General features: G+C 50.9%; 2 protein-coding genes across 2 annotated transcripts; both read right to left on the bottom strand.

Moving 5' to 3' along the window:
* Positions 1-1,365: 1,365 nt before the first annotated feature.
* CNGA2 (cyclic nucleotide gated channel subunit alpha 2) lies at positions 1,366-7,764 on the bottom strand. Its single transcript, XM_010600772.3, has 6 exons — positions 6,980-7,764; positions 6,672-6,764; positions 5,872-6,042; positions 4,805-4,912; positions 3,404-3,510; positions 1,366-3,096 (listed from the first exon to the last, which is right to left on the bottom strand). Exons 1-6 carry the CDS (start codon positions 7,087-7,089, stop codon positions 1,691-1,693), a joined length of 1,995 nt encoding a protein of 664 aa, XP_010599074.1. The 5' UTR covers positions 7,090-7,764; the 3' UTR covers positions 1,366-1,690.
* A 12,732-nt stretch (positions 7,765-20,496) lies between these two features.
* On the bottom strand, positions 20,497-26,422 carry FATE1 (fetal and adult testis expressed 1). Its single transcript, XM_003421234.3, has 6 exons — positions 26,320-26,422; positions 25,200-25,356; positions 22,202-22,283; positions 21,933-22,024; positions 21,459-21,537; positions 20,497-20,662 (listed from the first exon to the last, which is right to left on the bottom strand). Exons 1-6 carry the CDS (start codon positions 26,420-26,422, stop codon positions 20,531-20,533), a joined length of 645 nt encoding a protein of 214 aa, XP_003421282.1. The 3' UTR covers positions 20,497-20,530.
* Between the last annotated feature and the right edge of the window lie 209 nt (positions 26,423-26,631).

Genomic DNA, 26,631 nt, shown 5'->3' with positions numbered 1-26,631 from the left:
GTACAAAGAATACTGCCCCATCATGAATGCTATCTCCTTATTGCTGCCACTCTCAAGGACCGGGACCTGGAACGGGCAATGTTACAGAGCCCTCCAGGTGAGTCTTCCCTTGTTTGAGATTGCTTACTGTAGGCTAGGGCAGAGGCCAAGAGATTATGCTGCACTGAAAAGAAATCCGACTAGAAGAAGAATCCCCATAAAAATGAATAGTGTGCATCAAGGCACCTGAGTCTGCACCTAGATCTTCCTGCCTACTGATTAGAACTTGTTCTTTGGGTTTCTGATCATCCTGTAACTCTCAGCTGAAATATCTACTCCTCCAGATCTTTCCCAACTCCCCAGGCAGAGTCAGTGTTTCTGTTCAGGTACAGTTGCTGACAGGTGGAAATGTAAGAGTTTGGATCAGTTTTGTTCATTCATTCATTTATTCCTCTACTCCCCCAGTGAATGAACATTCTCTGAATGCCTCCTCTGTGCCAAGAATGTCAGGAGGTTGCAGACAGAGAGTGAAGGAGACTGTCTTGGCCTTGTCCCCAAAGAGCTGACATCCTGGAGGGGGAAACAGGTCCATCAAAGTCCAACCACACAGTGTGATGAGAGCCAGGAGAGAGAGGCTCACAAGTGCTGGGAGGGCTTAGAGAGGAGTTGATTGACTGCCTAGTGGAGGAGGGAGTGCAGTTAATGGGGCAAGTCATCCTCAGCTGAGTCCTGAAGGACCACTGAGGGTTATGCAAGGCAGGGGAAGGTGGCAGGGTATATTACAGGTAGGAAAATTCTGGATGGGAGGAGAGAAATATGGAGAAAAGAGAAGGAGAGAGGGAAGTAAGGAAGGGAGGAAAGAATGTGAATAGCATTGTTGAGGAATAACCACAAGTAGTTCAAAGGAATTTATTATTGTAAGTGCTTCTAATGCAGGTATTAACTTGAATAGTCCCCCACCGGCCACCAGCCTCCAAGACCTCTTCAGAAATGCTCTGCACAGAGGGGTGACAGCCAGATTTCCTGGACAGCCCCTTCTCCAGGTAACACTGCCCACTGGCAAATTGCCAGCTGCATTTCTTCTCATTCCCTGGCCTGGAATGGACCAGAAGTCAGCAGAATCATCATCTCCCTAGTTCAGAGATAACTGCAGAGACCTGCTTCTGGTTGGCAGACATATAGACCAATCGATAGGGAGGGGCAGCCTGGGGTGAGCACCCTCCTTGGGAGGCAGACTCTGGGTACCTGTGCTAAAGGTCTGCAGCCAGTGCTTGAACTACATACATATGCAGGGAGATGATGATTTGGGACACATGTTAGCAAAAGCAGGGGTCAGAACCAAGTGGGGAGTGGCTAGGTGCAAAGGAACCTGGAAAGAGGAGAGTATTGTAGCAGGGTGCACACCATTCTGCAGATGGGCCTCTTCAGAGAAGATTATTGCCCAGGCTCCCAGTCCCAGAACACGTACCCTGAAGACAGTTCAGACTTGAGAAAGCTGAAGCTCCCGGAAGTCCAGCCAGCACAGTCTGGCTGTTAGTTGGACTTTGGGGGTGGGGTCCTAGATGTTTGGGCCAAGAACTCTAGGATCAGAGAGGCTTCAGAGAGATTTCAGGGGGACATGAGGGTAATGCAGATAAATACAAAGACCTACACAGTTCTTCTAGGTCCTGGGGTCAAGGCCAAGGCTGGAGAGGCAGTTAGGTCCCAACCATTATGGTTTCTCTACAGCAGCTGGCTCCGGGCTGTTTATCCCATCTGACAGGTAATCCTCTTCATTGTTCTGCTTCATCTTGGTTTCCAAAACTGTGATTCGCTGCTTGAGCTTCTGCTGGGCCCCCGTGTACTCGGCCAGCAGGCGGCCAAAGCGGGTGTACAAGGTCTCCATGTTAGTTTCCAGCTGCTCTAGCTTTTCCTGCACATCTACCTCCATAGTGGCTGCTACCTCATTCTCATCCAGGAGCCCCTCCTTCATCAGGATCTCCCTACCCCTCTCCTCCAAGACCTTCTTGGCGTCAGGGTACTCAGTCACTGCTTCCATAAGATCATCCTTGGACAAGCAGAAGAGATCTGAGTAGCCAAGGCTGCGGATATTGGCAGTGCGTCGATTGCCCATTTTGCTGCCCTTAATATTAAGGATGCTGATCTCTCCAAAGCAGCTCCCAGCTGAGAGCAGCGCATACTGGGTCACCCCATCATCAGCCACCACTGCCAACTTGCCCTCCTTGATTATGTACATTTCCTTGCCAATGTCCCCCTTACGGCAAATGTAATCCCCAGGGCTGAAGACCTGAGGACGGAGCTTCAGTACCAATTCCACCAGCAGCCCAGCCTCACAGTCCTGGAAGATGCGCACTTTCTTGAGTGTGGACAGGTGGACATTGATAGCTATCTCAGCTCTGAGCTTGGCTGGCAGGTTCTTGAGAACTTCTCGCTCATCCACAGTCTTCTTATTGGTCCACAGGTAGTCAAACCACTTGATGACCTTGGCTTCCATCTCTTTGCTGACCTTGCGGAACTGCATGTAGTGTTTGACAGCATCAATCTTGGCTTGAAATTCAGCTCGGGTGGCATTCATGTTGGAAATCATGGAGCCGACATTTCCCACAATGGTGGCAAAGATGAGGACACCAATCAGGAAGTCAAAGATGACAAATAGGTATTCCTCATCCTTTACAGGGGGTGGTGTCTCCCCAATAGTGGTGAGTGTCAGTGTGGACCAGTAAAGGCAGTAGATGTATTCCCTAGCCAGGTAGCCATACGCAGGATCAGTGATGTTGGGGTAAACCCAGGTGTCGACTCCAAAGCCGATGGACTTGGAGATGGCATAATAGATGCAGGCATTCCAGTGGATGATGACCAAGATGTAGAGGACTAGGTTGCTGATGCGGAAGATGTTGGGGTAGCTGGTGCGGGTCTCAGTACGGTCAAAGAACTCAAACATGCGAGCAAAGTGCAGTAGGCGGTTGAAGCGCAGCTCAGGGCTGTGGATGCCCACAGCGAAGTAGATCAGGTCTGTGGGGATGATGGAAGCCACATCCAGCTTGAACTGCATGGTGTGAATGTAGTTGTCCCTCAGCTTCTTGGGATCTTTGACCAGCAGCCCTTGCTCCAGGAAACCTAGTGGAGATGAAAGCCTTGAGTCTGTCCCTTCTACTAGGTTAAAGTTAAGCAAGGGATAAACTATTTTATCAATTCTCCTTCCCAGAGAAGGGTATAAGAGCTAACATAGCAGGGCTGGCCAGAAGGGTCCTAGAAACCAACCCCAGGTCCCAGCCTCACTAAGCATGAGATTCAAGATTCAAACTTCCAACTGAAGTTTCAGTCAGACAGTTGAATCCAACATGTGTCCAGAGGGCTTCTTGGAAATTGAACTCAGGAGTTTGGACTTGTGGGTCCTGCCTGAGCTTCCCAGTTGCTCACTCACCTGTGCGCAGTCGGATGAAAAGGTCAGCAATGTAGACCATATCTGAGAAGTAGTCCAGCACCAGCCACACTAGGTAGTAGCCTTTCTGTAGGTCACTGAAGCAGGCTCTGCAGGAAGACAGGGCTGGGCTTCATCCTCTGAGCCAGCCAAGGTGCTGGAGGTCCCAAGCTGAACACCCACTGTGTGCAGGGCTTGAGATGATCACTGGTGAGTCACATTCAGCCCAGCGCTAGAGAGACATTTAGAAACTCCTCCCCCAACCCTTGTCATTACATAGATATTATGGCTGGTCAAAGGAAGGAGTAGTTAAACTCTGACTAGTTGGTCACATTTAGAATAAAACCCCAGCCCCCTCCCCTGGCCCAGTCTTCAATGCCTTACTCACAATCCTCCAACCATACTAGGCCGTTCCAAAGCAGGGTATCTGCACTTGTTCCTTCTGCCTGGAATGCTTCCTCCCACCACCCTCAGGAATCTAAGTAGCTGGCTCCCTCTTACCATTCAGGCCTCAGGTGAGATATCACCTTCTCCAAGAGGTCTACTCTGACTTTCCTTTCTCCAGTAGCTTCCTGTCACCAGCCCCTGGAATCATCTTGGTCTTTTGTTCTGTTTCATGTTTACTGTCAGTGTCCCCACTAGCCTGAGAGCTCCAGGAAAACAGAGACCTTATCTGTCTTGTCCACATTATCCCCAGCACTGAACACAGAGCCTAGCACCCAACAGGTGCTGAATGAATCACTGAGGCAGGGGCTGGAAAAACTACTTGTATAGAGTGGCTTTTGAACTGGGCCTGCAAGGAAGAATCTTCGTAGGTTGAAAATGGGTGAAGGGAGTCTTCCCTTGAGGAAACAATATGTTATGATCCAAGAGAAGTGAGTGCTGGGACTAGGGTGTTCCAGAAGGGGGAGCTGGCGAAAAGGCAGTACCCAGGCCTAGAGGGCCTTAAAGGCCATGCTTAAGGCTTGAACTTCACCCTGTGGGCAATGAGGAGCCACTGAAGGGTTTCTGAGGGGAAATCACATCATCAGATCCCTGTTTCTACCTACTGTGCTAGTTGCAAGAGTGGAGAACGCACCGAAGCGGCAAGAGTGCCCACAAAGTTGTAGTTGTCCCAGAGAGAGATGAGGGTGACCTCACCTAAGACAGTTTTGGTGTGGTTGGGGAGGTAGGAGCAGATTAACAGACACCTGGACAACATCCGGCATGAAGGCTTGGTGACATGTTAAATAGAGAGGGGAGGTTGAGGGTGACAGAGCAGTTGGAGGTGTCGTTGGCAGTTAGGGAATCCAGGAGGAAGGCTGAGTTGGAGTGAGCTGTGTCCACAACTGGCACTAGGTGCTTTCAAGCCCAGGGCCTGTAGGCTCAGCTGCTTTGGGCACCCTCTCCCACACCCCTGCTCACCTGGCGACCAGTAGGCACCAGTTGTAGAGGACAGGCAGGGCAATGAAGAAGAGCCAGCGGTAGTACCAATCCCCAGCCGGGTCCAAAACAAATAATTCAAATTTCTTCCTGAGGAGAGAGACAGAGGCCAGGCTTGAGGATCAAGCCCACCAGTGTGGCAGCATCCCAACTCCCAGGGTTCCTGAGAAAGCCCTGCTCAAGGGATGTGCAGGATAAGGTGTATGGGTGTCTGAGTAGAGCTCACATGTGTGAGGGGCACCCCTCTTCCCATCCTGACCCCAACAGACCCTCTGCCTCCCATGCCCTCCAGAGGCCCCTTGTCCAGGAGGATGTGGCAGGGACAGCACTTTCAGTAAGGGTGAGCCTCAGAGCCTGGGGAGAGGGTTCTAAAGAAAACAGGAGAAGTGCCAGGTGAGGAGCCCATGTGCTTCTTGCTCTCCCACCCTCCCTGTTTGGTTGCTGGCCTCCAGCGCCTAAAGCATTTTCCCATGTGCTGTGTCCCGCCTTAGCAAGAGCCCTTTCCTCCACTGGCCGGACACCTGAAGTCGCCTATTCATTCATCAAAGAACGGTCCCCCCGGCTCCATCTTTTCTGCCCCCCACTCAATAGTTCCAGGCCTTTTCTGCAGCCCCCGGCATGGCCTCTTCAGATAGCCAACTCCTCACCCACATTGGGACTGGGAGGGGCATAACAGCACTCCCTAATCACACCTCCTCTGCACCTACTGACTGCTGGAACAGGCCCTGGAGCCCCAGCCCCGCCCTCATTTAGGTGCCCTCGCTGCTCGCTACATGAGCAGCGAGAGGAGATCTGGGGTGAGAAAAGCCACCAAAGGCGCCCATGGCAAGTGGACCAGTAGTTGTTGGGGAGGCTGTGGACAAGGACAATGGAAATGTTCTGGATTTTAAAAACATAGCAAGTCTCCCCTGGCCTCCTCTATCCCTGCTATGGCAAGGCTTGGTGTATCCCTCCCTGCTTGTGGCCTGGCAGTGCCATTAGAGAGCCCACCCAGCCCTCTGACTGCACACTTGGGAGCCCTTTGAGCCCAACGCTCTGGGCAGTTATACTTGGTCCCCTTGCCCTCGCCGTCCTTGTCACTTTTGCCATCGCCTTGCTGTGTAGTCACAGTCTGGAGCTCAGGCCCACGGAAACGCTCGAGGAACGAGTCGGGTCTAGGGTCCTCCTCACGGAAATTCTTGTTGGCCCACTCTCGGATGACTCCCACCAGGCGGATGATTCTAAAGGAGAGAGAAAGCAGGAGCATGAGCTGGAGAACCACACTGTTCAGAGAGGACCTGCCACTGAAAGCTCTCTGTGAGGGAAATGGAAGACAGGCAAGTAAGCCTGGAAGCAGGCCATAATTTCCCCAGTGCTAACAGCTGGGATTGAGGCAAGCTGTGGCGTAGGGGCTAGGGAGCAGGGCACCACCCCTGATGCAGCCCGAAAGGTGGGGGTATCCTGGGAAGGCTTGCTGTAGGAGTTGCCACTTCACTTGATTGTGAAGAACAAACAGGAGGTCTCCAGGGCAAGATGGAGGTTGAGTTAAGCGTTGCCCTAGACTTCCTGATTTTCCTAAGTAGCCTATGACTCTCTGGGATGGAGATTGCAGGGCCCTCTACCTAGGCCCCTTGACTGAGATGAATTCCTCCCCCTGACACTGAGAGGCAAGTCTGAGAGGAAGCCTGCTCTGGCCATTCAGTTCTTGCCTCCCAGGAGCATGGGTGGTTGGTCAGGACAGCACGACAGTGGTTTCCCAGAGGACCTGATGGAAAGGCCTAGAGAGACCAAGAGGAGGAAGGTCATTGGAGCCACCCAGGTAGGCCCTATTGGTGGCAGCAGGTGGCAGTAGGACAGTGGTGGGACCCACCTGCGGAAGCCACCCCTCCCCTGCTGGGGGGCATCCATCTCCGCCAGCCTCTGCAGTTCTGAGGAGGTGTCATCATCAGCTGCAGACTGTGGCCTGCAGAGGAAGGAGCAGAGTTGACCAAGGGTTCTGTGGGAATACCTTTTCTCCTATCAGCACTCCCTCCTCCTGGGACGTGCCAAGAAAGCCCTTCATCCCTTTAGAAGGTGTCCTTGAGTCAAAGATTGTTTGCTCTATGACAATGAGACAGAGCGGGAAGGGAGTAACAGCCCCTGAGCCATCTCTGAAACTACCAGCCACAGCAGACTTACCTGCTGCTGGTCCGGCGGTCATCTTTGCCGTTGGCCTTGATGGTAGGGGGTACATGGTGGTTGTGGTTATTGGCTGGGGAGCTCTTCACACCATTGGATTTTTCTGTCATCCTCCATGTATGGCCCCAGGAGCCAGGACCCTCACCTGCCAGGGAAAGTGCTAAGAAGAAGGCCACAGAGGACCCAGACACCTACAGTGCTCAGGTGAGCAGGATTTGAGCAGAGCCAGGGCCCACCTGGCAAGTCCCAGCACCCCCGGGTACTGTCATGGCAGGAATCAGCATTGCCTGAATGCCAGGCTCTAAGCATTAAGAAGATGATGGTGCCCCCCCTCCCCCAACTCTGATAGGTAATTGAAAATTACCACAGTGCTGAACTGCAACATGTGTCAGGTGGTCTAACCCAGGTTGTTTTCCTTTACTCCCTCCCCATGAATATTTTGAAATAAATAACAAAAAAACAAATAGCAACTATCAAATCTAAAACAGCCCAAAAACACAAACGAAAATGGTTGAACCCATCTTTGGAGCCCCTGCTTTGCAGATGTCTGGCACATGCTTAGGCTGCCGTGCACCTCCAAAGTTGCCACTATCCCCAAGCTTCTGTCTCACAGGAGTGCATGTTCCTCCCTGGTCCAAAGGAACTGCACCTCTGCCCAGACCACCTCAGAGCTCACACTCCTCAGGCAGGAATCCCCTTTCTCACCAGATTCTTCAACCAGCTCCAATCACACTCTTTCCAGCACCACCTCAATAATGCCCATCACGCTGACTGTTATGGTTGAATTGTGTTCCCCCAAAAGATGTGTTAAAGTCCTAACCCCTGTACATGTGAATGTGACCTTGTTTGGAAATGGACGTTTTCTTTGAAGATGTTGTTCAAGAGGTCGTTTTGGAGTAGGGTGGGTCCTAATCCTAATCCCTTCTAAGTGGTGTTTTATAAAAGAAAACAGTAGACATGGAAACATACAGGGGGAAGACAGATGCCATGTGAAGATGCATCGATAGGCTAGGAAAACCAAGAAATGCCCAGGGCTACCAGAAACTGAAAAAGACAAGGATAGAGTGGACGCAGAGAAAGCATGGCCCCACTGACACCCTGATCTTGAACTCCCAACCTCCAGGACTGTGAGAGAATAAGTTTCTGTTCTTTAAAGCCACTCGCCTTGTGGTATTTTGTTATAGCAGCCCTAGGGAACTCATACACTGAGGAACAAGAAGAGGCTTGTGAATGGAGCAAGGAGTGAGGTTTGGAAGAGAACATGGAGGTGGCTGGCTGACGTGGGCCCTGTAGACAGTCGTCCAAATTTAGTAGTCTCTCTCAAGGGCTACAGGGAGCCTCTAAAGGGCTGAGCAAGAGAGTGTCAGGGACAGTATTATATTTTAGAAAGATCCATGTGGTTGCTGGGTGGGAGATAGAATTAGAAGGGGAGCAAGGGCAGAGGCAGGGTGGCCAGAGGGAAGGCTGGTGCAGGAGGTCTGCATCATCACTGAAGAAGATGGTGCCAATGGGGCAAAAGGACAGTGGGCAGACTGCAGAACTCTTTAGGATGGAGAATGGTAGGATTTGGAGATGGGTTGGTTGTAGGGAATGGGAGAGAGAAAATAGGTGGGATCCTACAGGAATTGAGGACAAAGTCAGGGTCCAGGACATTTAAAAGCTGAGCAAAGGAAGAGCCTGGACATATAAGAGTTGAGCAAAGGAAGAAGTGCCCCAAAAATCAGACTGAGAAGGAGCAGCCTGGAAAAAAGCAGAAGGGAAATAGAAGATTGTGCTCTAGTGTTTCTGACACAGGGTCAGGATGACTGAGACACTCAGAGCAGCTCCTTCCTGCTGGGGCTATCAGAAGAAAGACATGGTCAGCACGTCCCCACCCTCCAGATTTACTGACACCCCTACTGCTGGACTCACAGCCCCCAGGCTGTTCCTGGACCCCCCTCCTCAGCTTGTTCCAGCTTCTGAAATTGTCACCATGGCGATGGCAGGCACGTCAAATGCTGTGGTGAGTGGTAACAAAAGCAGCCACAGAGCTGCTTGCCTGCTGCTCTCTGTGGGACTGTGGCATCAGGATGTTAATGAGGGCACCTGAGGGACAGGAACCAGCATCCCCAAGCCCCTGCTTGGACCCTGGGGGCAACAGGTCATGGAGACAGAAAGTTCTGGGTGATGCAAACAAAGCCAGGGCTGCTCACACTGATCAGGGTTTCAGGGATGGCCTCCTAGAACAGGTGGCATTGGACCCAAAGCATGAAAATGGAGAGGGATTGTAATCCAGGCCCAGAGTTAGCTTTAATAGATCACTGTTAAGTGAATGAATGCAGAGGTAGCTGAGGACAGTGAAGGGCAAGTGAGTTGAGAGGATGCTGGGACACTGGCGTGGGGTAACTGGCTTGGGGTGGCTGGACCCAAAATGGAGAGTGAGCTGGGCTTATAGCAATAGGGCAAGGAGGCCAGGGCCAGCCCAGGGAAGGTCTCAAGCACCAAGGAGAGGGCTTGGGACAACCCCCTGTTGATAGAGAGCGCATGCAAGTGAGCGCATAGATCCCCAGCTCCCTTTACTGATCATTCCCAATAGCCCTAGCCCTGAGTCCACAAGAGGGACAACTCTGGGGGCACACCATACGTTTGTGCCCTCTCTAAGGTTCTGGTTCCAAGACAAATTCCTCTCCCATGATCCCTGCCTCTTCTCTGCCAGAGAACAAGCCCTTCCCTTAATCTGGCCCAGCGGCTCTGCCACACACACTCCCCTTCATCAGAGCTGCCCTCTCAGGCTGGTTGCCTGGGAACAAGGGCTCTCCCCCCACCCCAGCAGGCAACTTGGTAGATGGCCCTCCTCAGCACACTCAATCCAAGAAACCTCATCTAGTTTCAAGGCTCCAATCTCCATCATGTCCCAAAGCAAGGTTTTCAGCCCAGTTCTCTCTCTTCTGAGCTCTTCACCCATATTTCCAACTGCCTGCTGGACATCTGGTTGGCCCACAGGCACTACAAACCTGACATAGCAAAAATGGGGCTTAACATTTCACCCACAAATGGGCTTCTCCTCCAATTTGCCATTCATAAAAGACCCTGCCTTCTACCCAGTCACCCAAGACAGAATCCTGGATGTCATCCTTAACTCCTGGTTTCCAGTCTCTGTCCTCAGTCAACTGTCTCCCCAGCAAAGTATCAAAGATCTGGCCACCCACTTCCCTTCATTCCCAATATCCTGGCCTGGTCTTCCCCCACTGCTCTCCAGGCCTGCTGCAGCAGACTCTGACTGGCCCACCACTCACTGGGGTCTGGACTGGAGGTGGGAAATGGACACCATTAGGGTTTACGTGGGAGTTAAAAATCTCAGGATGGATGGGGCGTGGTCCCCTGTGTCATTAGAGAAGAGAAGGAGTCTGAGGATCTGTAACCTTGACAGACAGCTCACGGGGATGATCAAGTGGAGGACATGAGAAGGGCAGGCCAAGTAGTGTGAGGAACATGAGGAAAGAGTTCTCAGGGAAGGGAGAGTTTCAGCAAGGGAGGAGTCTTCAGGGCCAATGCTTCTCCCCCAACTGCAGGAAAACTAGGGCTGCCTGCAGAGCCTGAGCCTTCTTCCTCCAGAGATGAGAGCTGGAGTAAGGCCACTGGATTGAACAATGAGGACCTTGTTGGTGACCTTACTGAGAACAGTTCCAAGGAGTAGTGGTAAAAGATGCAAGTTTCACAGGGTCTAGGAGTGAGTAACAGGAGGTGAGGAACAAGAGATAGAGAATGTAGCTGATTCTCAAAGTTTGACTGTGAGAGAAAAGAGAGAGATAGAGTGGGACCTAGGGGAGGATATGGGATTGAGAAAGGTTCTTTGTGTTACTATTGTTATTATTTTGCATAAAGAAGATAATAAAGCAAGTTAAAAGATTTCAAGGACAGATTCAGTAGCTAATGAAAATATCTGCCTTAGTGACCAACTCCAGTTGAGACTGTAGCCCATGAGAGATGGGATAATGGGTGGGTCCAGGTACCAGATGAAGTGAGAGGAGACTCCTCTAGAACATAGGGACATGGGTTATTCAGAAGCAGTCCAGGAGGGAAGGAGGCAAGAGGTATGTTTTAGATGGAGGTGTAGTGAGAGACAGTTGAAGGGGTTCACTCCTGGAAAACCCCAGCCTTCTCAGTGAAGTGGGAGGGGGCTCATCTTAGAGGCACCAGGCAGTGGTAGGTGTAGACTTTGGAGGAAGCCTGAAAGTTTGCAATAGCTGCTGCAAGGATGGATGAGGGAAGCAAAACAAGTGTGGGGACAGAACCAGGCTTGGTGAGAAAGACTGCAGGCCAGGTAGTTGCTAAAAAGAACAGAGACAGGGAGGGGATTTTTAGATGGATAATGGGATACTCTAAGAAGGTAACTTTGAAACCAAGCACGAGACATAATTATTCTATGAAAAGCCCAACTCCAGTCATGGTGGACTTCCGGACCCCTTTTCTCCTCATTCACTTGGATTCAAATTGAGCAACTAGCCCAAGACTACAGAAAACTAGCCCAGACAAAGGGGTTCCTGAATCCTGTTTGAAAGCATTTTGAAGATATTCCTTCAGAGTGTGGATGGAGATGTTAAGGCCAGAGAGGGAAGGGACAATTTAGTCATACAGCCAAAACTAGAAGCCAGAGCTACCAACTCCCAGGTGGTGGGCTCATTCAAATGCTCATTACTGCCCAAAGCTCTTTTATTCATTTATTTATTCCGTGAACATTCCCAAAGGACCTACTGCATGCCAGGTCCTGTGCTTGGTGCTGAGATTAGAGAGATGAGTCCGGCAGGGCTCCTGACTTCAGTGTTGCTCCCAGATTAAAAGAGGAGACAGCCAGGAACACAATTAATCCTGAGAGTCATTACTCTGTCCACATTCTACTCTGTTTCTGAGCAGCATTAGACATAGCTTATTTGCTCCCTCCTTTTTTTCTGGCACAGTGGTTAGGTGTTGGGCTGCTAACCAACTGCTCCTTGGAAACCCTAAGGGGCAGTTCTAGTCTGCCCTATAGGTTCCCTATGAGTCAGAATCAACTCGATGGCAATAAGTTCTTAAAACATTTGGTTTCCATTCTCCTGGTTCTCCTCCTTCCTCACTGCCCCCCTTATTATTAGTATCATTTGAAGAAGCCTCCTCCTCTTGCTCAACTCTAAAGGCTGAAGTGACCTGGGTCTCAGTCCTTGGATGGATCTTTTGTCTTTTCCGTCCTTATCATTTCCTCATCCAGCCTTATGGATTTAAATACATCTGTATGCTGATGACTCCCAAATATACATCATGAGACTTGACCTCCCCCACCTAAACTCCAGTTTGTCTTCCTGACATTACCTATTGAATTTCAGTAGGCTTCTCAGTATCAATAGATCCAAAACTGAGCTCCCAGTCTTCCCCTCTAAACCTTATTCTCCCATACTTGACTGCATCTTATTTAAAGGCATTGCCATTTTCCTGGTTACTCAGGTCAAAACTTTAGAGTCCTCCTTGACTCCTCTCTTTTATATCCCATGTACTCTACTTATGCAAGTCATGTGGGCTCTACTTTCAAAAGATATTCTGTATCCAATCACTCCTCACTATCTTCATTGTTACCACCTTTTACTGTCCAAGCTGCCATTTTTCTCAGTGCCTGCCACACAGTAGGTGCTCAATAAATGTTGACTAAATAGTCAATGAACGATCTCTACATTTTTCACAATCCATTATGCCTTCTCTTTATACTTCCTTTATTCACTTAAAAAGTGCCTGTTATATCAATTAGTTAATTTAAAAGGAGCACAAGACCTTCCATTTCTGGCCAAGATGGAGTAACAAGGACTGAATACACCTTCTGGATTGAAACAACCAAACTTAGAAAAATTTATTTTTAAAAAAAGTTTTCAAGACACTAGACAGTTTTTTTTTTTTTTTTAGACATTAGGCAACAAAGGACAGCAATCCCTGGACAGGAAACAAATTAGGTGAACTCTAATATTATCCCAGCTTATTGCCTTGCAAGGTTTTCCAGGCCATGGCACGGGGCGAGGGGCGGTGGGACCCGGTGGAGCGTGGCAGATTCTCTGAGTTGAGGAAACAGAGCTGAGGATCCAGGGAGACTAAAGTAGCTAGAGTTTGCAATACATAATACTGGAGAGAAGAGGGCTTCAGGGAGAGAACTCTGGAGGTCTACAGAAGGTTCCTTTCAAACATCAGCTGAGTACTTATTGGGACACATCTATAAGGAAGCTATCCATGCCTGGGAAGGACCCACTCCCCGAAAATTAAAGGTTATAGTCCCCACGTCACACAGTGCAGGGAATAGTGTCCAATGTCATCAGCCAGACTGGAAAACCTCATGATTTGTGGAGTACTGTGTAGGGGAACTTCCTTCAGAAGTGGGGAATAATTAGTCCTAGACTGAGTACTGCTCTAGTTCCCCTCCCAACAAATCTTGAAAGCAAGACCCAAAAGGATCAACTGTTTTTAAGTAAGTCACCTGCATCCCAGAACAAGGCTCAAGAATGTTTCTAAGAATACAAAAGTATCCAACATACAGCAAGATAAAATTCATAATATGCAGCATTCACTCAAAAATTAACAGGCATGAAAAGGAGTAGGAAAATACGACCCACAATAAGGAGAAAGGAGCCCTGGTGCACAGCGGTTAAGTGCTCATTGGCTAACCAAAAGGTGGGGGTTGGAATCCAACAGCTGATCTGCAGGAGAAAGATGTGATGGTTTGCTTCTGTAAAGATTTATAGCCTTGGAAACCCTACAGGGCAGTTTTACTCTGTCCTATAGGGTTGCTATGAGTTGGAATTGACTTGATGGCAACAGGTTTGTTTTTTTGTTATTGTTGTTTTTTTTGTTCTTGTTTATATATATATATATATATAAACAAATATATATATCAATCAAAATCAACCCCAAACTGAAGCAAATATCAGAATTAGCAGACAAGGAAATTAAAGCAGTTAATATAAATATACTCCTTATATTTAAAAAAAAAAAGTAAGAAGATTATGGATGATACAAAAAGACCCAAATCAAACTTCTAAAAAATGACAACTACAATTTGTGATATAAAAATACACTGGATGGTATTAACAGAAGATCAGATACTGTGGAAGAAAAGATTAGCGAACTTGAAGACAGAGCAATAAAACTATCCAAAATAAAGCACAGAGAGAAAAGATAATCAGAAAAAAAAGAAAAGAACAAAGCATCAGTGAGCTGTGGCACAGCTTCAAGTGGCCTAATATCGGTGTAATTGGAGTCCTCAAAGGAGGGGGCAGCAGAAAAAAATTTTGAAGAAATAATGGCCAAGTTTTTTCAAAACTTCATGAAAACTATGAACCCACACATCAATGAAACCCAAGCACAAGAAACATGAAGAAAACTACACCAAGGCATACTATAATTAAATTGCTCATATTCAGTGATAATGAGAAAATCTTAAAAGTAGCCAGAGAAATTAGACACATTATAGAAGAAAAAAAAATTTTTTTTATATACAGAGCAACAAAATAAGGAGGACACCAAATGTCCAATAACAAAGGTGAACTGACATCAAAACAGCTCTGCTGAGCTTCAGACTTTCCTTCCAGCTTCCAACTAGACATTACTCCCTGACTGCCCTGGTGCAGTTGCAACTTGTCTTGTCCCGAATCATCCTGAATTCATCACCACCAGTGGCCCTTTGACAGACATTCTTATGTGATTGACAGGGCCTTTAGTTCCTCAGCTGCTGGTCTTCAGGGAGGCTTGGCACTGAAAAGAGCATGCCCAGGCTCATCCTCCCTGTCCACAGCCCCCTGCCTAACTCCCATGGTTCTGGGGTGAAGTCTGTTTCCAGGCTATGCCACCCTCCTCACCAGCACCCCCTGCGCCAGAGTGTGCACTGCCTGAAGGCAGGCATCAGTGTCTGTGTTGTTATGCACTGCAACCCCATACAGCACTGGGGCCTGCCCCTGGAAAGCACTCCGTAAATATTGGTGGAGAAAGAAAGGAAGGAAGGAAGGCAGGGAGGGAGGGAGGGAGAAAAGGAGGAAGGGAGGGAAGATGGAAAGGAAAAGGAACAAGACATAAAGGCCACACCTAGGCGAAGCTCTGAGGAAGCTCAGAAGCAAAACTCAGAAGAGGGAACTCAGAAGAAGGAACTGTTGATCCTGAAGCAGTGAGCCTTCCCAGAGAGCTCACAGAACCTTCCAGGTGACCAGATATCCCAGTCTTTTACAGTCCTGCCCATCTTGGATTCAGGTTCATGCTAGTACCAGGTCAAGCCAAGGTTTTTCCACTGTGATTGGGAAAGGGTGTGCCTTCCATGACTGACAGCCTAGAAAGGCAGGCTCTAAGAGTCATCCAGAAACTAGTCTCCCAGTACTCAATGTTAGCCATTGCAGTGGAAACAGTCCTGGGCAGCAGGCAGAGAATGGTGCCAAGGGAACAGCAGTGCACATCATGGGTGGCAGGGCAGTAGAGTGGGTGGGCAGGCAGTAGACAGCAACAGGGAAGACCAAGAGGAAGCAATGGGCTTCCCCTACAAGCAACTAGAGCCTGGGGGTGCAGGAGCAGGTTCTCGTTCATTGAGCAGCTACCATGTGCTAAGCCTGCGAGGCAAGTTAGCTCATTTATTCCTCACCACAACTTTCCTAGGCTGATACTATTATGATCCCCATTGCACAGTTTCACACCTAAGCACACCCGGCCACAGAGCCAGCCTGGAAGGTGAGCAGAGCCAGAGAGTTAGGCATGAGGGCCCAGAGGAGTGTCGAGGTCAGATGTGCACTAGGAGCAGCAGGCACTTGGGGCTGACAACTAAGTGTGAGCTGAAGCTGCTGTGACCCCTCGTGCCCCAGGCCTCAGCTTCCAGCTGTGGAGAAGGAAAGCTGCAGAAGCTGAGAGTAGGTAGCCCAGAGCGGGAGGTAGAGAAGGGTTATCTACATAATCAATTCCAAACTCTGCCCTTGGGCATTCAGAACCCTTCACCACCTCTCTGTCTTGTGTGCTCTGTGCCTCTGCCTGTGGGGCCATCCCGTGGTGCGACCTGGTGGGGGCATGGCCCGGGCTGCTCCTGGTGATTCTAAGGGCACCGTGGCACCTGAGGACCAACCGTCAGCCACAGTTTGGGCTCAAGTCAAAGCAAATGTGCCAAACCCAAGCACTTAGCATCCCCCCTCCATCCAGAGGCCTCTGTTTGACAAGGGGGCTCTACCTGTGCTCTCAAGTCTCAGGGCTCAGGCGGGCAGGGGTCTAAGGACCATGCCGCATGCATACAAGCTGTCCTCTACATGGGCACAGCCGACGCTGATCTGGGCTCCAGCTGAAATGGAGAGCCAAAATGGGGTGCTGCCCTTGGCTCTGGCCAGCTGCCTAGCCTGGAGTCTCCCTTCTGCCAGAAGCTACCAGGGCTTCACTGCAGATACAAAATGGCAGGTGGGGCTGGCTCCCAAAGCCTGAGAGAGCCTGAATGGGCAGTCCCCCCATGAGGTTTCCCAGAGAAAGCCAGGGTGCAGCACGAAGGGCCAAAGTGGAGACTGCAATTCCACGCAACCCCCTTTCCCCACCTCTGTTGCTCCTCATAAGCAGACAGCCATAGCACACCCACCAGCACCCCCAGTGCCCTGGGCCTGGGATGCAGGCAGCCCAGAATGCTCTTGGCCAGGCAGAAGTGGACATGGGTGCAGGCCTTAAGACCACAGTCCCCTCCCTTCCTCCACTGGACCCTGCCTGGCCAGGCAGCCCCTCTGCCCCTCTGCTCCCAGCCACCCGCCCTTGCCTTCAGGTCAGCCTAGTGTGGCACTCAGGGCCTTTGCCATCCTGGAGCCTGCAGGACTAGAAAGGGGACAGAGGTTCCCCACACAGCCACATCCCCGCAGCTCCCTGGGCAGACCATGCACACAAGGGCTCATGCCAAACCCAGGTGGCCCATGGCTACAGGAAGGTGTTGGCCCCTTTTCTCACCAATCAGAAGGCTTCAGAGATGGCGTGTACCCTGGCCACAGTCAGCATCCGTGCAGCCTCCGATCATAGAGGAGCCCTTGGTGCTCATCGGCACCGCAGGGGTGGGGGTGTATCTAGTCAGAGAGCTGCCCCAACCTGCTCTCGGCCAGCAAAGGAAGCCAGCAGGGGCCCAGGAGAGTGCATGCCTGGCCACCCACCGGCTGACAGAGTGCCTGACCCCCTCACTGTGGCCCTGCACACCCCAGGCTCTTTCTTGTGGGCAAAGGCTGAATGCTGGGCTGCGAGGCTGTGGAAGCTGCTTTCCAGACCCAGGTGCTGGCCCCTCCCAAGCTCTCTGGGGAGCTGTCCCTTGCCGGGAGCTCTCATTTCGAAGGACTTAGAGCTGCCAGCTTCCTGCCCCCATGCACCTGCCTCCCGGCCATGGTCACCATCAGGTCAGCCCACCTGGCCAGGGAGAAGCTGGGAGAGAGAAGAGGTACCTGGAGTAGGGCAGGCTGTTGGGAAGCAATGCATTCCACTCTAAGGTCTGGGCTTGGCCTCCAGGAGGGGCTGGGGCTGGGGAAGGAGAAGGGCCAGGGGGCTGGACAAGCAAGGCTTTGGCTCCCTTTCAAGAGCCAGGCTTTCTGGCTTCTCCCAGGTACAGCAGAGCGTCCTCCTCTCCCCTCCCCAATGCCCACCTTCCTCTGAACCCCAGCCCTAGGCTGTTAGGAAACCACCTGGAGACCAAGGAACTGGGATATTGAGTTTCAGCTTCCACCCAGGCTAGAGGCCAGCAGGTGGGGGGCGGGGAGGGGCAGGGCAAGTCCAGAGGCTTCCAGTCCTCAATTTCTTGCCTGCACGGAGGCTTGGAATATGAGCCCTTCTCTCAAGGGGGCCTTGTGGGGAGGCTCAGATGAGATCCTGGACATACACAGGTACACAGAGCTGCATGTAACCACTGAGAGAAAGTCTGCAAGGATACATACCAAACCAGCCATGGGAGCTACCTTGGGGAAGGGCACTGACAAGGGGCAACGGCTTTTGTCAGCTACACCTGTGATGTTTCCCTTTTTCCGGAGAATGCATTCCTGCCTGATGTGTACAATTCACTATTTTAAGAATGCAATGCACATGGCACTTAGGAGGTGCACCCTAGAGAACAGTGGTCATAATTGACTGACTTTTACATCGAGGGCAAGTTTGTCCATCCCTCTGTGAGGCAGACCAACAAAGCCAAACATGTTGCTATCGAGCAGACTCCATGTGTGCAGAGTAGAACAGCTCCACAGAGTTTCTAAGGCTGTGACCTTTCGAAAGCAGATCGCCAGGCCTGTTTTCCAACGTGCCTCTGGGTGGATTCAAACCACCAACCGTTCGGCTAGTAGTGGAGTGCTTAACCATGTGTGCCACCCAGGGAGTCCTCTGTGAAGCCATCAGGCCAGACGTGTTGAGGACCTTGGTCAGAGGCCATTCCACCAGCACTTTACTTCTGCTGGGCATTAAGGGTGCAGAAGGCCAGAGCCTCTGCCCTTGCGAAGCTCCTGACCCAATGGGGGCACTGGCTGTGTCCTCCTCAAACCCCAAGCCTGGGTAGCACATGAGGGGCCTCACAGAAGAGCAAGAACTAACCTGCTGCTGAGAGATCCCCCTTCCCCACACCCAGCCCCGAGGTGTGAATGAATATCTCCTCTGTCCTCAGTAGGAGACCTGGGGATGTTCAGGGCTTGTCGGGGGAAGGGCCAGGCTCATGTTGGAGCTCTTGGGCGAGACGAGGGCTGCTTGGCAGGGAAATGCCATTGGGGCAAATGCCCTAGCTGGATTATAGCCAGAGGGCTAGGCAAGGGTGCCCCCCCACCCCCGGAACCGCCTTGGGTCTCTATGGAGATTGGCAGTCAGAGACACCAGCCCTCCAGAAATAAGCAGCAGGGCAGATGGAGGGGCAGCCAGGACCCAAGCTCGGGCTCCACCTTAGCTCACCTCTCTTGGGTGTTTCTCCAGGGGACCTACATGCTGTTTATTTGCAACTCAGCTAAATTGCTCCCAAAGGTGCACCTTTGTTTCACAACATATTTTCAACCAGACTTTTTCTGCAAACATGTCCGTGTCTGCGCACGCACACCTGCACCCAAACCCCAAAGGACCGGCCTGGCCCCACCCCCTAGCTGCCTTCTCTTCCTCCAGCTTTCCTGGTCAGTCTGGTTGGAGCAGAAGAAAGGGGCAGCCTGGGGGGCCATGTGCCTAGCTCTAAGCTGCTCCACTTGGCTTGGCTTGGCTTCTATGCCACCCAGAGCAGGGGGCCATGAGGCTGGTGGCTGGAAGGAACACTTGCTGTCCCTCTCTGAACAAGTGGGCTACCCCATCTCTCTGTCTCCCTTCCCTGATCTGCCCTGAGACTGGAGGAAGTGGAGGAGTGGCCTGCAAAGGGGATCCCCAGCTTCTCCTAGCCCTCAGGGGATCCCTGCTTTTTGGCGCCAGTTTGGAGGGGGCAGGGAGGCTTCCAGTTCTCCCAGACCCTCTTGGCTCTCCTAACTAGAAGCACTTGATCTGGGAGGCGGTCCCCTCCCTATTCCACAGAGGTGCTTCCTCTGCCCCCTCTTCCCTACCCCGCACCCTCTCTGCCTGCTCTGGGACCAGAGGGGATCTCCCAGCATTTCTTCATCAAGTGTCCATGGCTCTGTCTTCAGCAGGCACTGGCTCCAGGGTCCACGAGAGCTGTGTCCCACAGGGCTAGCAGGAGGCCTGCAACCTCTCAGAAACACTGTAGGCCCCAGAGTGTAAGGGAGGAGTGGAGAAACTCCCTCATTGGACAGGGGCACACTAAGGATCAGAGGAGGGTGGCATCCTCCTTGTGAGGAAGAGGCAGCTCTAGGACCCAGGGCTTCTGCCTCCCTCAGCAGCCTACCTTCTCTGGGCCCTTTCTCACACTCTCTCTGTGTCTGTCTCTGTGTCTCTCTGTCTTTGTCTCTCTCAAGCACATACACCTAGTGACTGACACACCCTCTTATCTCCAGATGGGGAAGCCTTGAGAAATGTTAGAGGTTGGGGAAGGTCCCTTTAGCCACTAAAGCCAATGAGAAAGTTCTGCCTTCTTGCCCCCAGAGAGATGGGAATTTATCCCTTGGTCCCAGGGTAGGACACCAAGCACACAAGAACCCCGACCACCAGGATTTGTTGCTCTTGCTGCACTTTTATTGTTCTCTCTGCAGAGCGCGATGTGGAAGGAAACGCGGGGGGAATACAGAGCCAAGCTCAGCCCACAGAGGGATGGAGCAGAAGGAATGCTGAGGAAACAGAGGCAGGAGGGCCAGCCCAGGCCTACCTATGACACGACGAGGGCCCAGATCCCAGATGTTGCCTGTCACTGGTGTTGCCGTGGGAATGGGGTGCCCCTCCTCACCCTTTAAAGAGGTGCCATTTTGCCCCCTCGGACTTCCTGGAAGCCAACCTCCTCTGCTAGGACTTCTCAATGGGTGGTCGTGACTCCCCCAGGCAGGGGGCCTAGCCAGAGTTGAAAAGTGGCCCTGACACTGCCTGGGGCTGCTGGGGGTGGCGAGAGGGTGGGCAAGGGCTGGCGAGCGAGAGAAGGAGAACAGGGGACAGAAGTGAAGGCTCAGCAGTGCTCATCAGCTTGAAGGTTCAATGGCGCATCCACAGCCACAGGTTGACCACGCAAGCCGACGCCAGGATGATGAAGAACAGCGTTTCCCTGTTGTACCAAGTGGTTCCCTCATCCTCCAGGTCTTGCAGACGCCCAGTGATGACACGCAGCTGCAGGGAGACCAGGAGTGGACAAATGAGCAAGACTCATCTCAGGAGCCCAGGGCACAGCAACAGGGGAGAATGAAGTAAGAATCGAAAGGAGCTTTGACACTCTTTGGAAAGTCAACTGCCTCTGAGTGGGCAGCAGGCAGCCTAGCTGGAGGGCATTCAGGCCCAGGGCTGGGATGGGCCTGGGGGCTGGGGTGTCAGTGTCCTCGGGCCCAGCTTCCTCACCCCTCCCTTGGCATTACTGAAGTTCTTTGGAAGAAGTCAGTCCCTTCCAGCTGTGCCCAGGGAGCCAGGGAAGGGCTTGTCACCCCTGGGGTCCCAGAGTGAGTGTCCCAGAGCAGGGTGACTCAGTGGCAGAGGGGGCCACGGAGCTGCCGCCCCTGCATGCTCAGCCCTGAGCAGGAGGAGGCCGGGGCTTGGTAGAAGGAGGTTAGCCCCTCTCAGACCTTGGCATGTCTCTCTGGAGGCACCTCTCTTCTACTCTTTTGTTCCTTGTTCCTCCTCCTTTCCTGGTCTCTTGTTCCCTTCCAGCATCTCAGGGGTAGAGGTAGATGCAGGGTTGGGCATCCAGACAAGGCACTGAAGCCATAAGGACTGGGAGGAGGAAGAAGGGAGCCTGACATCCCCTCGCTGCTGCTAGAGGGCAAGATGATCTTAAGGGACTACTAAACATCAAGGGGGTGGCCTCAGAGCAGTCGAGGACCCACCTACCCTCAAAGTGGGGCACTGGGTGAGTTGAGTCACCACAGCTGAATAGCCACCACGTCCTGGGGCCCCCTACATGGCAGATGCTCACCTGCCTTCTCATGACTTCCATCTCCAGCCCATTGAGCTCTTCTAGGCCAATCTCTGCCAACAGATCTGTCTCTGGGTTGCTGGCAAATAAGAAAAGACAGAGGGTCAGAGTGGCTAGTGTTCCCAGGCAGTGCCTAGCAGGGAACACAGAAAGGCCGTGAGGGCAGGCGCGTAAGGTCAGGGGCTTCTCTGGATGGTGACTCTCTCAGTCCCCAGCCATCCCCTTCCCTGGCAAGGAGCCCAGGGGCCTGAGGGCTAGGGAGCCGCAGAAGCCTCAGTGGGCAGTGGGCCAGGAGGTGCAGGGTCTGGTGAGGAGACACCAAAGGCCCCACATGCCAAATATTGGTCAGCCGCTCACAACTTCTTTCTGGCCAGCCGACTTATTGGCCCTCAGCCCCATTCTGGCCCCTGCCTGAGCGTCCAAGGCCCAAAAAGCTCCAGCTTTCCTCTCACTGGTCCCGGGTAGCCTCCTTACCGCTCATAGTGGTACCGCATGCCTTGGAAGCCCCCAGGGTACTCCTGAGCATGGGCATCCCCGTGGCCTGACTCTTTCGCCGTTCGGTGCCCCTGAGGACAGGAATGGTCAGTCAGAGGAGGCTGCTCAGCCTTGGCCCAGTGGTGACGCTACATGTTCCCCGGGACCAACGGTGCACCCCATGGGGAGTCACGTGGCCCTGGAGCCTCTGGAATCAAGGGCTGGCAGATTCAGACAGCTGGGAGAGTCTGGGAACCCCACCCCCATACGCTTCTCAGGAGCTCCTGGCCTTCTTCTAGGTAGAGGAGCAGTGACGTGGGCGGGTAGGCATCAGCTGAGAGTCCCAGCAACCTACAGAAGGAGAATGGAAAAGCTGGACTTTCAGCCAAGGGAATTAAGGCTTGCTGAGGAGACTTCACTTCCCAAGGTCTCAGGAGAAGTGCTGGAGCTGAGGGTAGAACCCTTGTTTCCGGGAAACCACAGACTCCCTCTTGGGGTGAGCCCGGCCATTGCCGTAGTGTTTGTTTTCTGTCCATCTGCTAATGGTTCTCCTGAGTCTAAGTCTCTTGCCCAAGCTCAGGACATGGGTACGCCTGTCCCTTCGAAGAGCCAGGGTGGGGCTGAGAAGCAGAACATGGCTCCCAGTGCCAGACTGGGTTCAAATCAGAGCTCTAGATCCATGTCAAGATGGACTCGTTCTCCAGCTCCTGTTTGAACACACACACTTACCACACGCTGGGCCTGTGCTGGGTTCTAAACCCTTACCGATATCACATCATTTAATCCTCATCACAACCCTATGAAACATTGTTATTAATACTTTTTATTTAATACTTATTAATAATTAATTATAATAATTGTATTAAAGTTTTAATTACACCATCATTACCCCCATTTTGAAAGATGGGGGAAACTGAGACACGGAGATGTTACGTAACTTGCCCAAGTCACACAGTTGGTAAGTGCAGAACAGTAATTTGAACCCAAGACATTTTGCTTCAGAGATTGTGCTCTTAGCCAGTACATATTGAACACTGCTGCCCCTTAAGACTCTATTAAAGTGACAAGAAAGAAATCTAAATGGTACAAATCCATAAAGGTACAGGGTGGGAAACAGAGGCATTAACTGTTCACCCTTCTCTCCCCACCTGGCTAGCAGCCAAGCACTTACCCTCAAGCCCAAACCTGAGCAAAATGTTGTTAGGTGCTGTCGAGTCAATTCCACCTCACAGCGAGCCCACGTGTGTCTAAGTAGAACTGCCCCAGAGGATTTTCAAGGCTGTGACTTGCTGTAAACAGATTACCAGGCCTTTCTTCTGAGAAGCCTCTGGGTGCGTTTGAACTGCCAACTTTCTGATTAGCAGCCAAGTGCTTAACCGTTTGCACCACCCGAGTTTCCGTCGGGGGTGACGAAAAGCTTTTGGAAACGGAGTGGTTGTGCAACATGGCGAACGTAATTAATGTCACTGAATTGCACACGGAAAAATGCCAACTATTTTATTGTATATTATTTTAGCACAATTAACTTCTTAAAAAATGAACAGGCAACCCAAGCTCATCTGCCATCTGAGGTATTTTACGTTAACAATATTAAACTACAAAGTGGAACAATTTCGGCATAAAAGATGTTCACGGGGACTATGCCACCGTGCTCCGTTTGTTGTCATAATGCAAAACGCCCCTTTTTCCTAAGGAGCACAAAGACATCAGGGAGAATTTTCTGTGAACAGAAGTTCACAGTTATGCTTTGTTATTTTTGTTATCTTAAGATAGCTAAAAAATAGCAGTGAAAGGACAGTGGGTGTCAAGGAGACCCAGCACTCTAAGGGGAGCTTAATCAGCAGTCTCTCAGACACCAAACCTCCAGACCATCCTTTGATTTTCCAACTGATTGGGATCAGAAGAGAAAAAAAAAAATTGAGAGATTTGAAGGCAAAAGAAAGATGAGTGACTAGTGGCCGGTTTTGTTGTTTGTTTGTTTGTTTGTTTTTCTTTTGAGGTAGCCTGCTTAGTTATTAACATATCAAGATAATGAGAATTGCCGTAACCACATCTCCAGATTGATGATGCCCTTTCTTCCGATTGCCCATGATAAGGAAGGCCCCACCGTTCATGAAGAGTTGTTGCCTTTTTGATTTTTAATTTTAGATACTCTCTACTTGGCATTGCATACACTGTAAAGCATAAAACTTTTATGTTAACAGGATCAGCATTAAGAAAATCTATGAACTGTGCTAAGTCCCAGCTTCCTTCCATCAATTGTTTTTATTTCTATGTACTTTTGAAGGCATGCTATTTTTTTTTTTAACTCACAGGATAGTATTATTATTATTTGTCTTCAAATGCTATGGTTTTCCCAGAGGCACTAACAGTTTCGTTAATTCTTTTATTTTCAGATAGATAGGTAAAATTAATAAATCAAGTAGCATACTTCATTTCTAAATTCAATATGATGTCTGTAATTTTTAAAACTGCACTCCTCTAGTCCTAATAGCTAAATTTCATTAACCCAGTGGTGACATCTCCCTCAGTCTCAGGGGCACGGGTCGCATCCTGGAGCCTGTCCTGCAGGAGCAACTTGATTTGGCTTTGGACACAGGAAGCCAGTTCAATATTTCTGGCTTATTTTCATTCACAAGCTGTCTCTGACTTGGGAGACCTTTTTCTTTTTTTCCATTGGGGGTGGGAACATTTCAGCATTTACTGTAACTAATTCCCTAGAACAGTCCGGTCTCCTTTCCTCTAAAAATGATTGCCTTTTCCCAGTATCCTTTGCAACAGTGTAACTGCCATTTTTTCTAGAATGTTCCCTCACCCACATTGAATGTAGCTTAAAAGACTGGCAACAGATTTTTGTGACTCACGTGATTGGATTTCCTAATGGCCAGGAAGCATAGAAGCCTCACTTGCCTCACCCTAGTCCTGGCCCTGAAAGATAGATAGTTCAGATTTGGGGCTTTTTTTTTGTTTTATTTTTTGGTTTTTTAAATAAAATAAAGTGCCATTTCACACATTCTATAGTTATACAGAGTAAAGTTATATGTACTCCCCAAGCAATATATGTTTCAGGCATTCTAGACTCCCAAGGGTTGAACTTCAGCTTACCAAAGGACGACCCTGAGCCTCCTGCAGGTCCTCCCAACCCTCAGTTTCCTGCCTGGCACACAGAAGCTTCCTCCTACCCCCACCTCAACATCTGGCCTTGGTCCACCTAGCATGGTCGACTGTAGCCCCTACAGCCAGTGTACCCAATCCCAACTCTGTCACCGAGTGCCAAAGGTCCCATACAGTACCGCTTTCTTGGGTCGGGGAGCATTCGTATTCCAAGCTGGTGAGACTCCAGTCGAGCCAGCAGCCTTTGACTCCAACTTCTGTCGCCGCTGGGAGCCAGCACCCAGGGACCGGAACCCACGATCCATCATTTCTAGGAAGAACAGAGGCCCCAGGAATAGCCATGGAGTTTGTACCAGGGCTTCCTAGGCAAAGGACACACCACGAAGAGAACAGGGCCCCCAAACCTCTTGAGGATCAAACTGCGCCATTCACCCCTGTCCAGCGAGTGACCCCAGCTCTCAGTTCAAAAGCTCATCAAGTATTTACTGAAGGCCCAGTACCGGAGAGAGAGCAATGACTAAGAGATAAGACCCCAGCAATCAAGGAATTGACTGTCTGTGAGTGTTTAAAGAGGAGTGGATGTGCAAAACAGAAAATAATTAATGTAAGTTCAAAATAAAGAGATAGAGGCACCAAAAATGATGAAAATGGCAACATGATGGAAGGAAAGGACTACTTTTAGGAATCTAGGGAAAGAACATTCCAGACAGAAGAAATAGCAAGTATACAGGGATTTGGTATTGCTGTACTGCTGTGAGGGAGGCACAAGCTCAGGGTGGGATAAGGACAAGCATTAATGCAGAGTGGAGAGGCCGCTGTTGTGTGTATACACCACAGCCTGAGGCACTGAGGAGGGACCCTGGTGTCGTGTAGACCAAGGTCAGGCAAGGCACTAGAGGAGTGGGAGAGAGAACTGGTCTGTGCGGTCTTGTGACTCGAGTCTTCTGAATGTTTTGCAATCACTGCAGTGGTGGCTTGGACAAGGGAGAGACAAAGGGCACACACATGTGGCCCCCACCCTCCTCCCTCATGGGTTGCTCTGGGTTCAGTGACATAATGCGTAAGCTGCAAAATGCTCATATCATGAACCCCTGTCCCCTCAGCACATAAATATATGCACACCAAGGCACATACACATACATTCCCTCACACAAGTACAAACACATATATGCACACACATGAGTGTCCACCCAGGCACGTGTACACCTCCTCCAACACACACATGCCCAGGTGCCAACCACCTCAGGGAAGGGACGTTTTAGGGCATCCTCACCTGTCATCAGCTGCTCCTGGCTTGGCCCTTTGTCTCCAGGACACCGCTCTTCTGCCAAGGACGCTTCCATCTCTTCCTTGAGGCTAAGGGGGCCTCCTGCCATCCCAATCAGCTATGGCCAAGGACGTGCAAGGTGCAGGGCCCAGAGAGGCACTTGGAAATCCACCTCTTTGAAGGGTGGGAGCCCCAGAAAGATATACCCAGGCCTGGGGGTGGAGCCAGACTCCCTTTCTGGGCTCAGGCCTTGGGCCCAGCACCTTCTGTTCCTGCTGTATCTTCTTGGCTGTGTTCGAAGCCTTCTCCCCTGCTACT

The sequence above is a fragment of the Loxodonta africana genome, chromosome X (genome assembly GCF_030014295.1).
Source record: "Loxodonta africana isolate mLoxAfr1 chromosome X, mLoxAfr1.hap2, whole genome shotgun sequence".
NCBI classification, from domain to species: domain Eukaryota; kingdom Metazoa; phylum Chordata; class Mammalia; order Proboscidea; family Elephantidae; genus Loxodonta; species Loxodonta africana.
The sequence above is the reverse complement of the archived record's forward strand: the minus strand, read 5'-3'. Positions and strand labels throughout refer to the sequence as shown.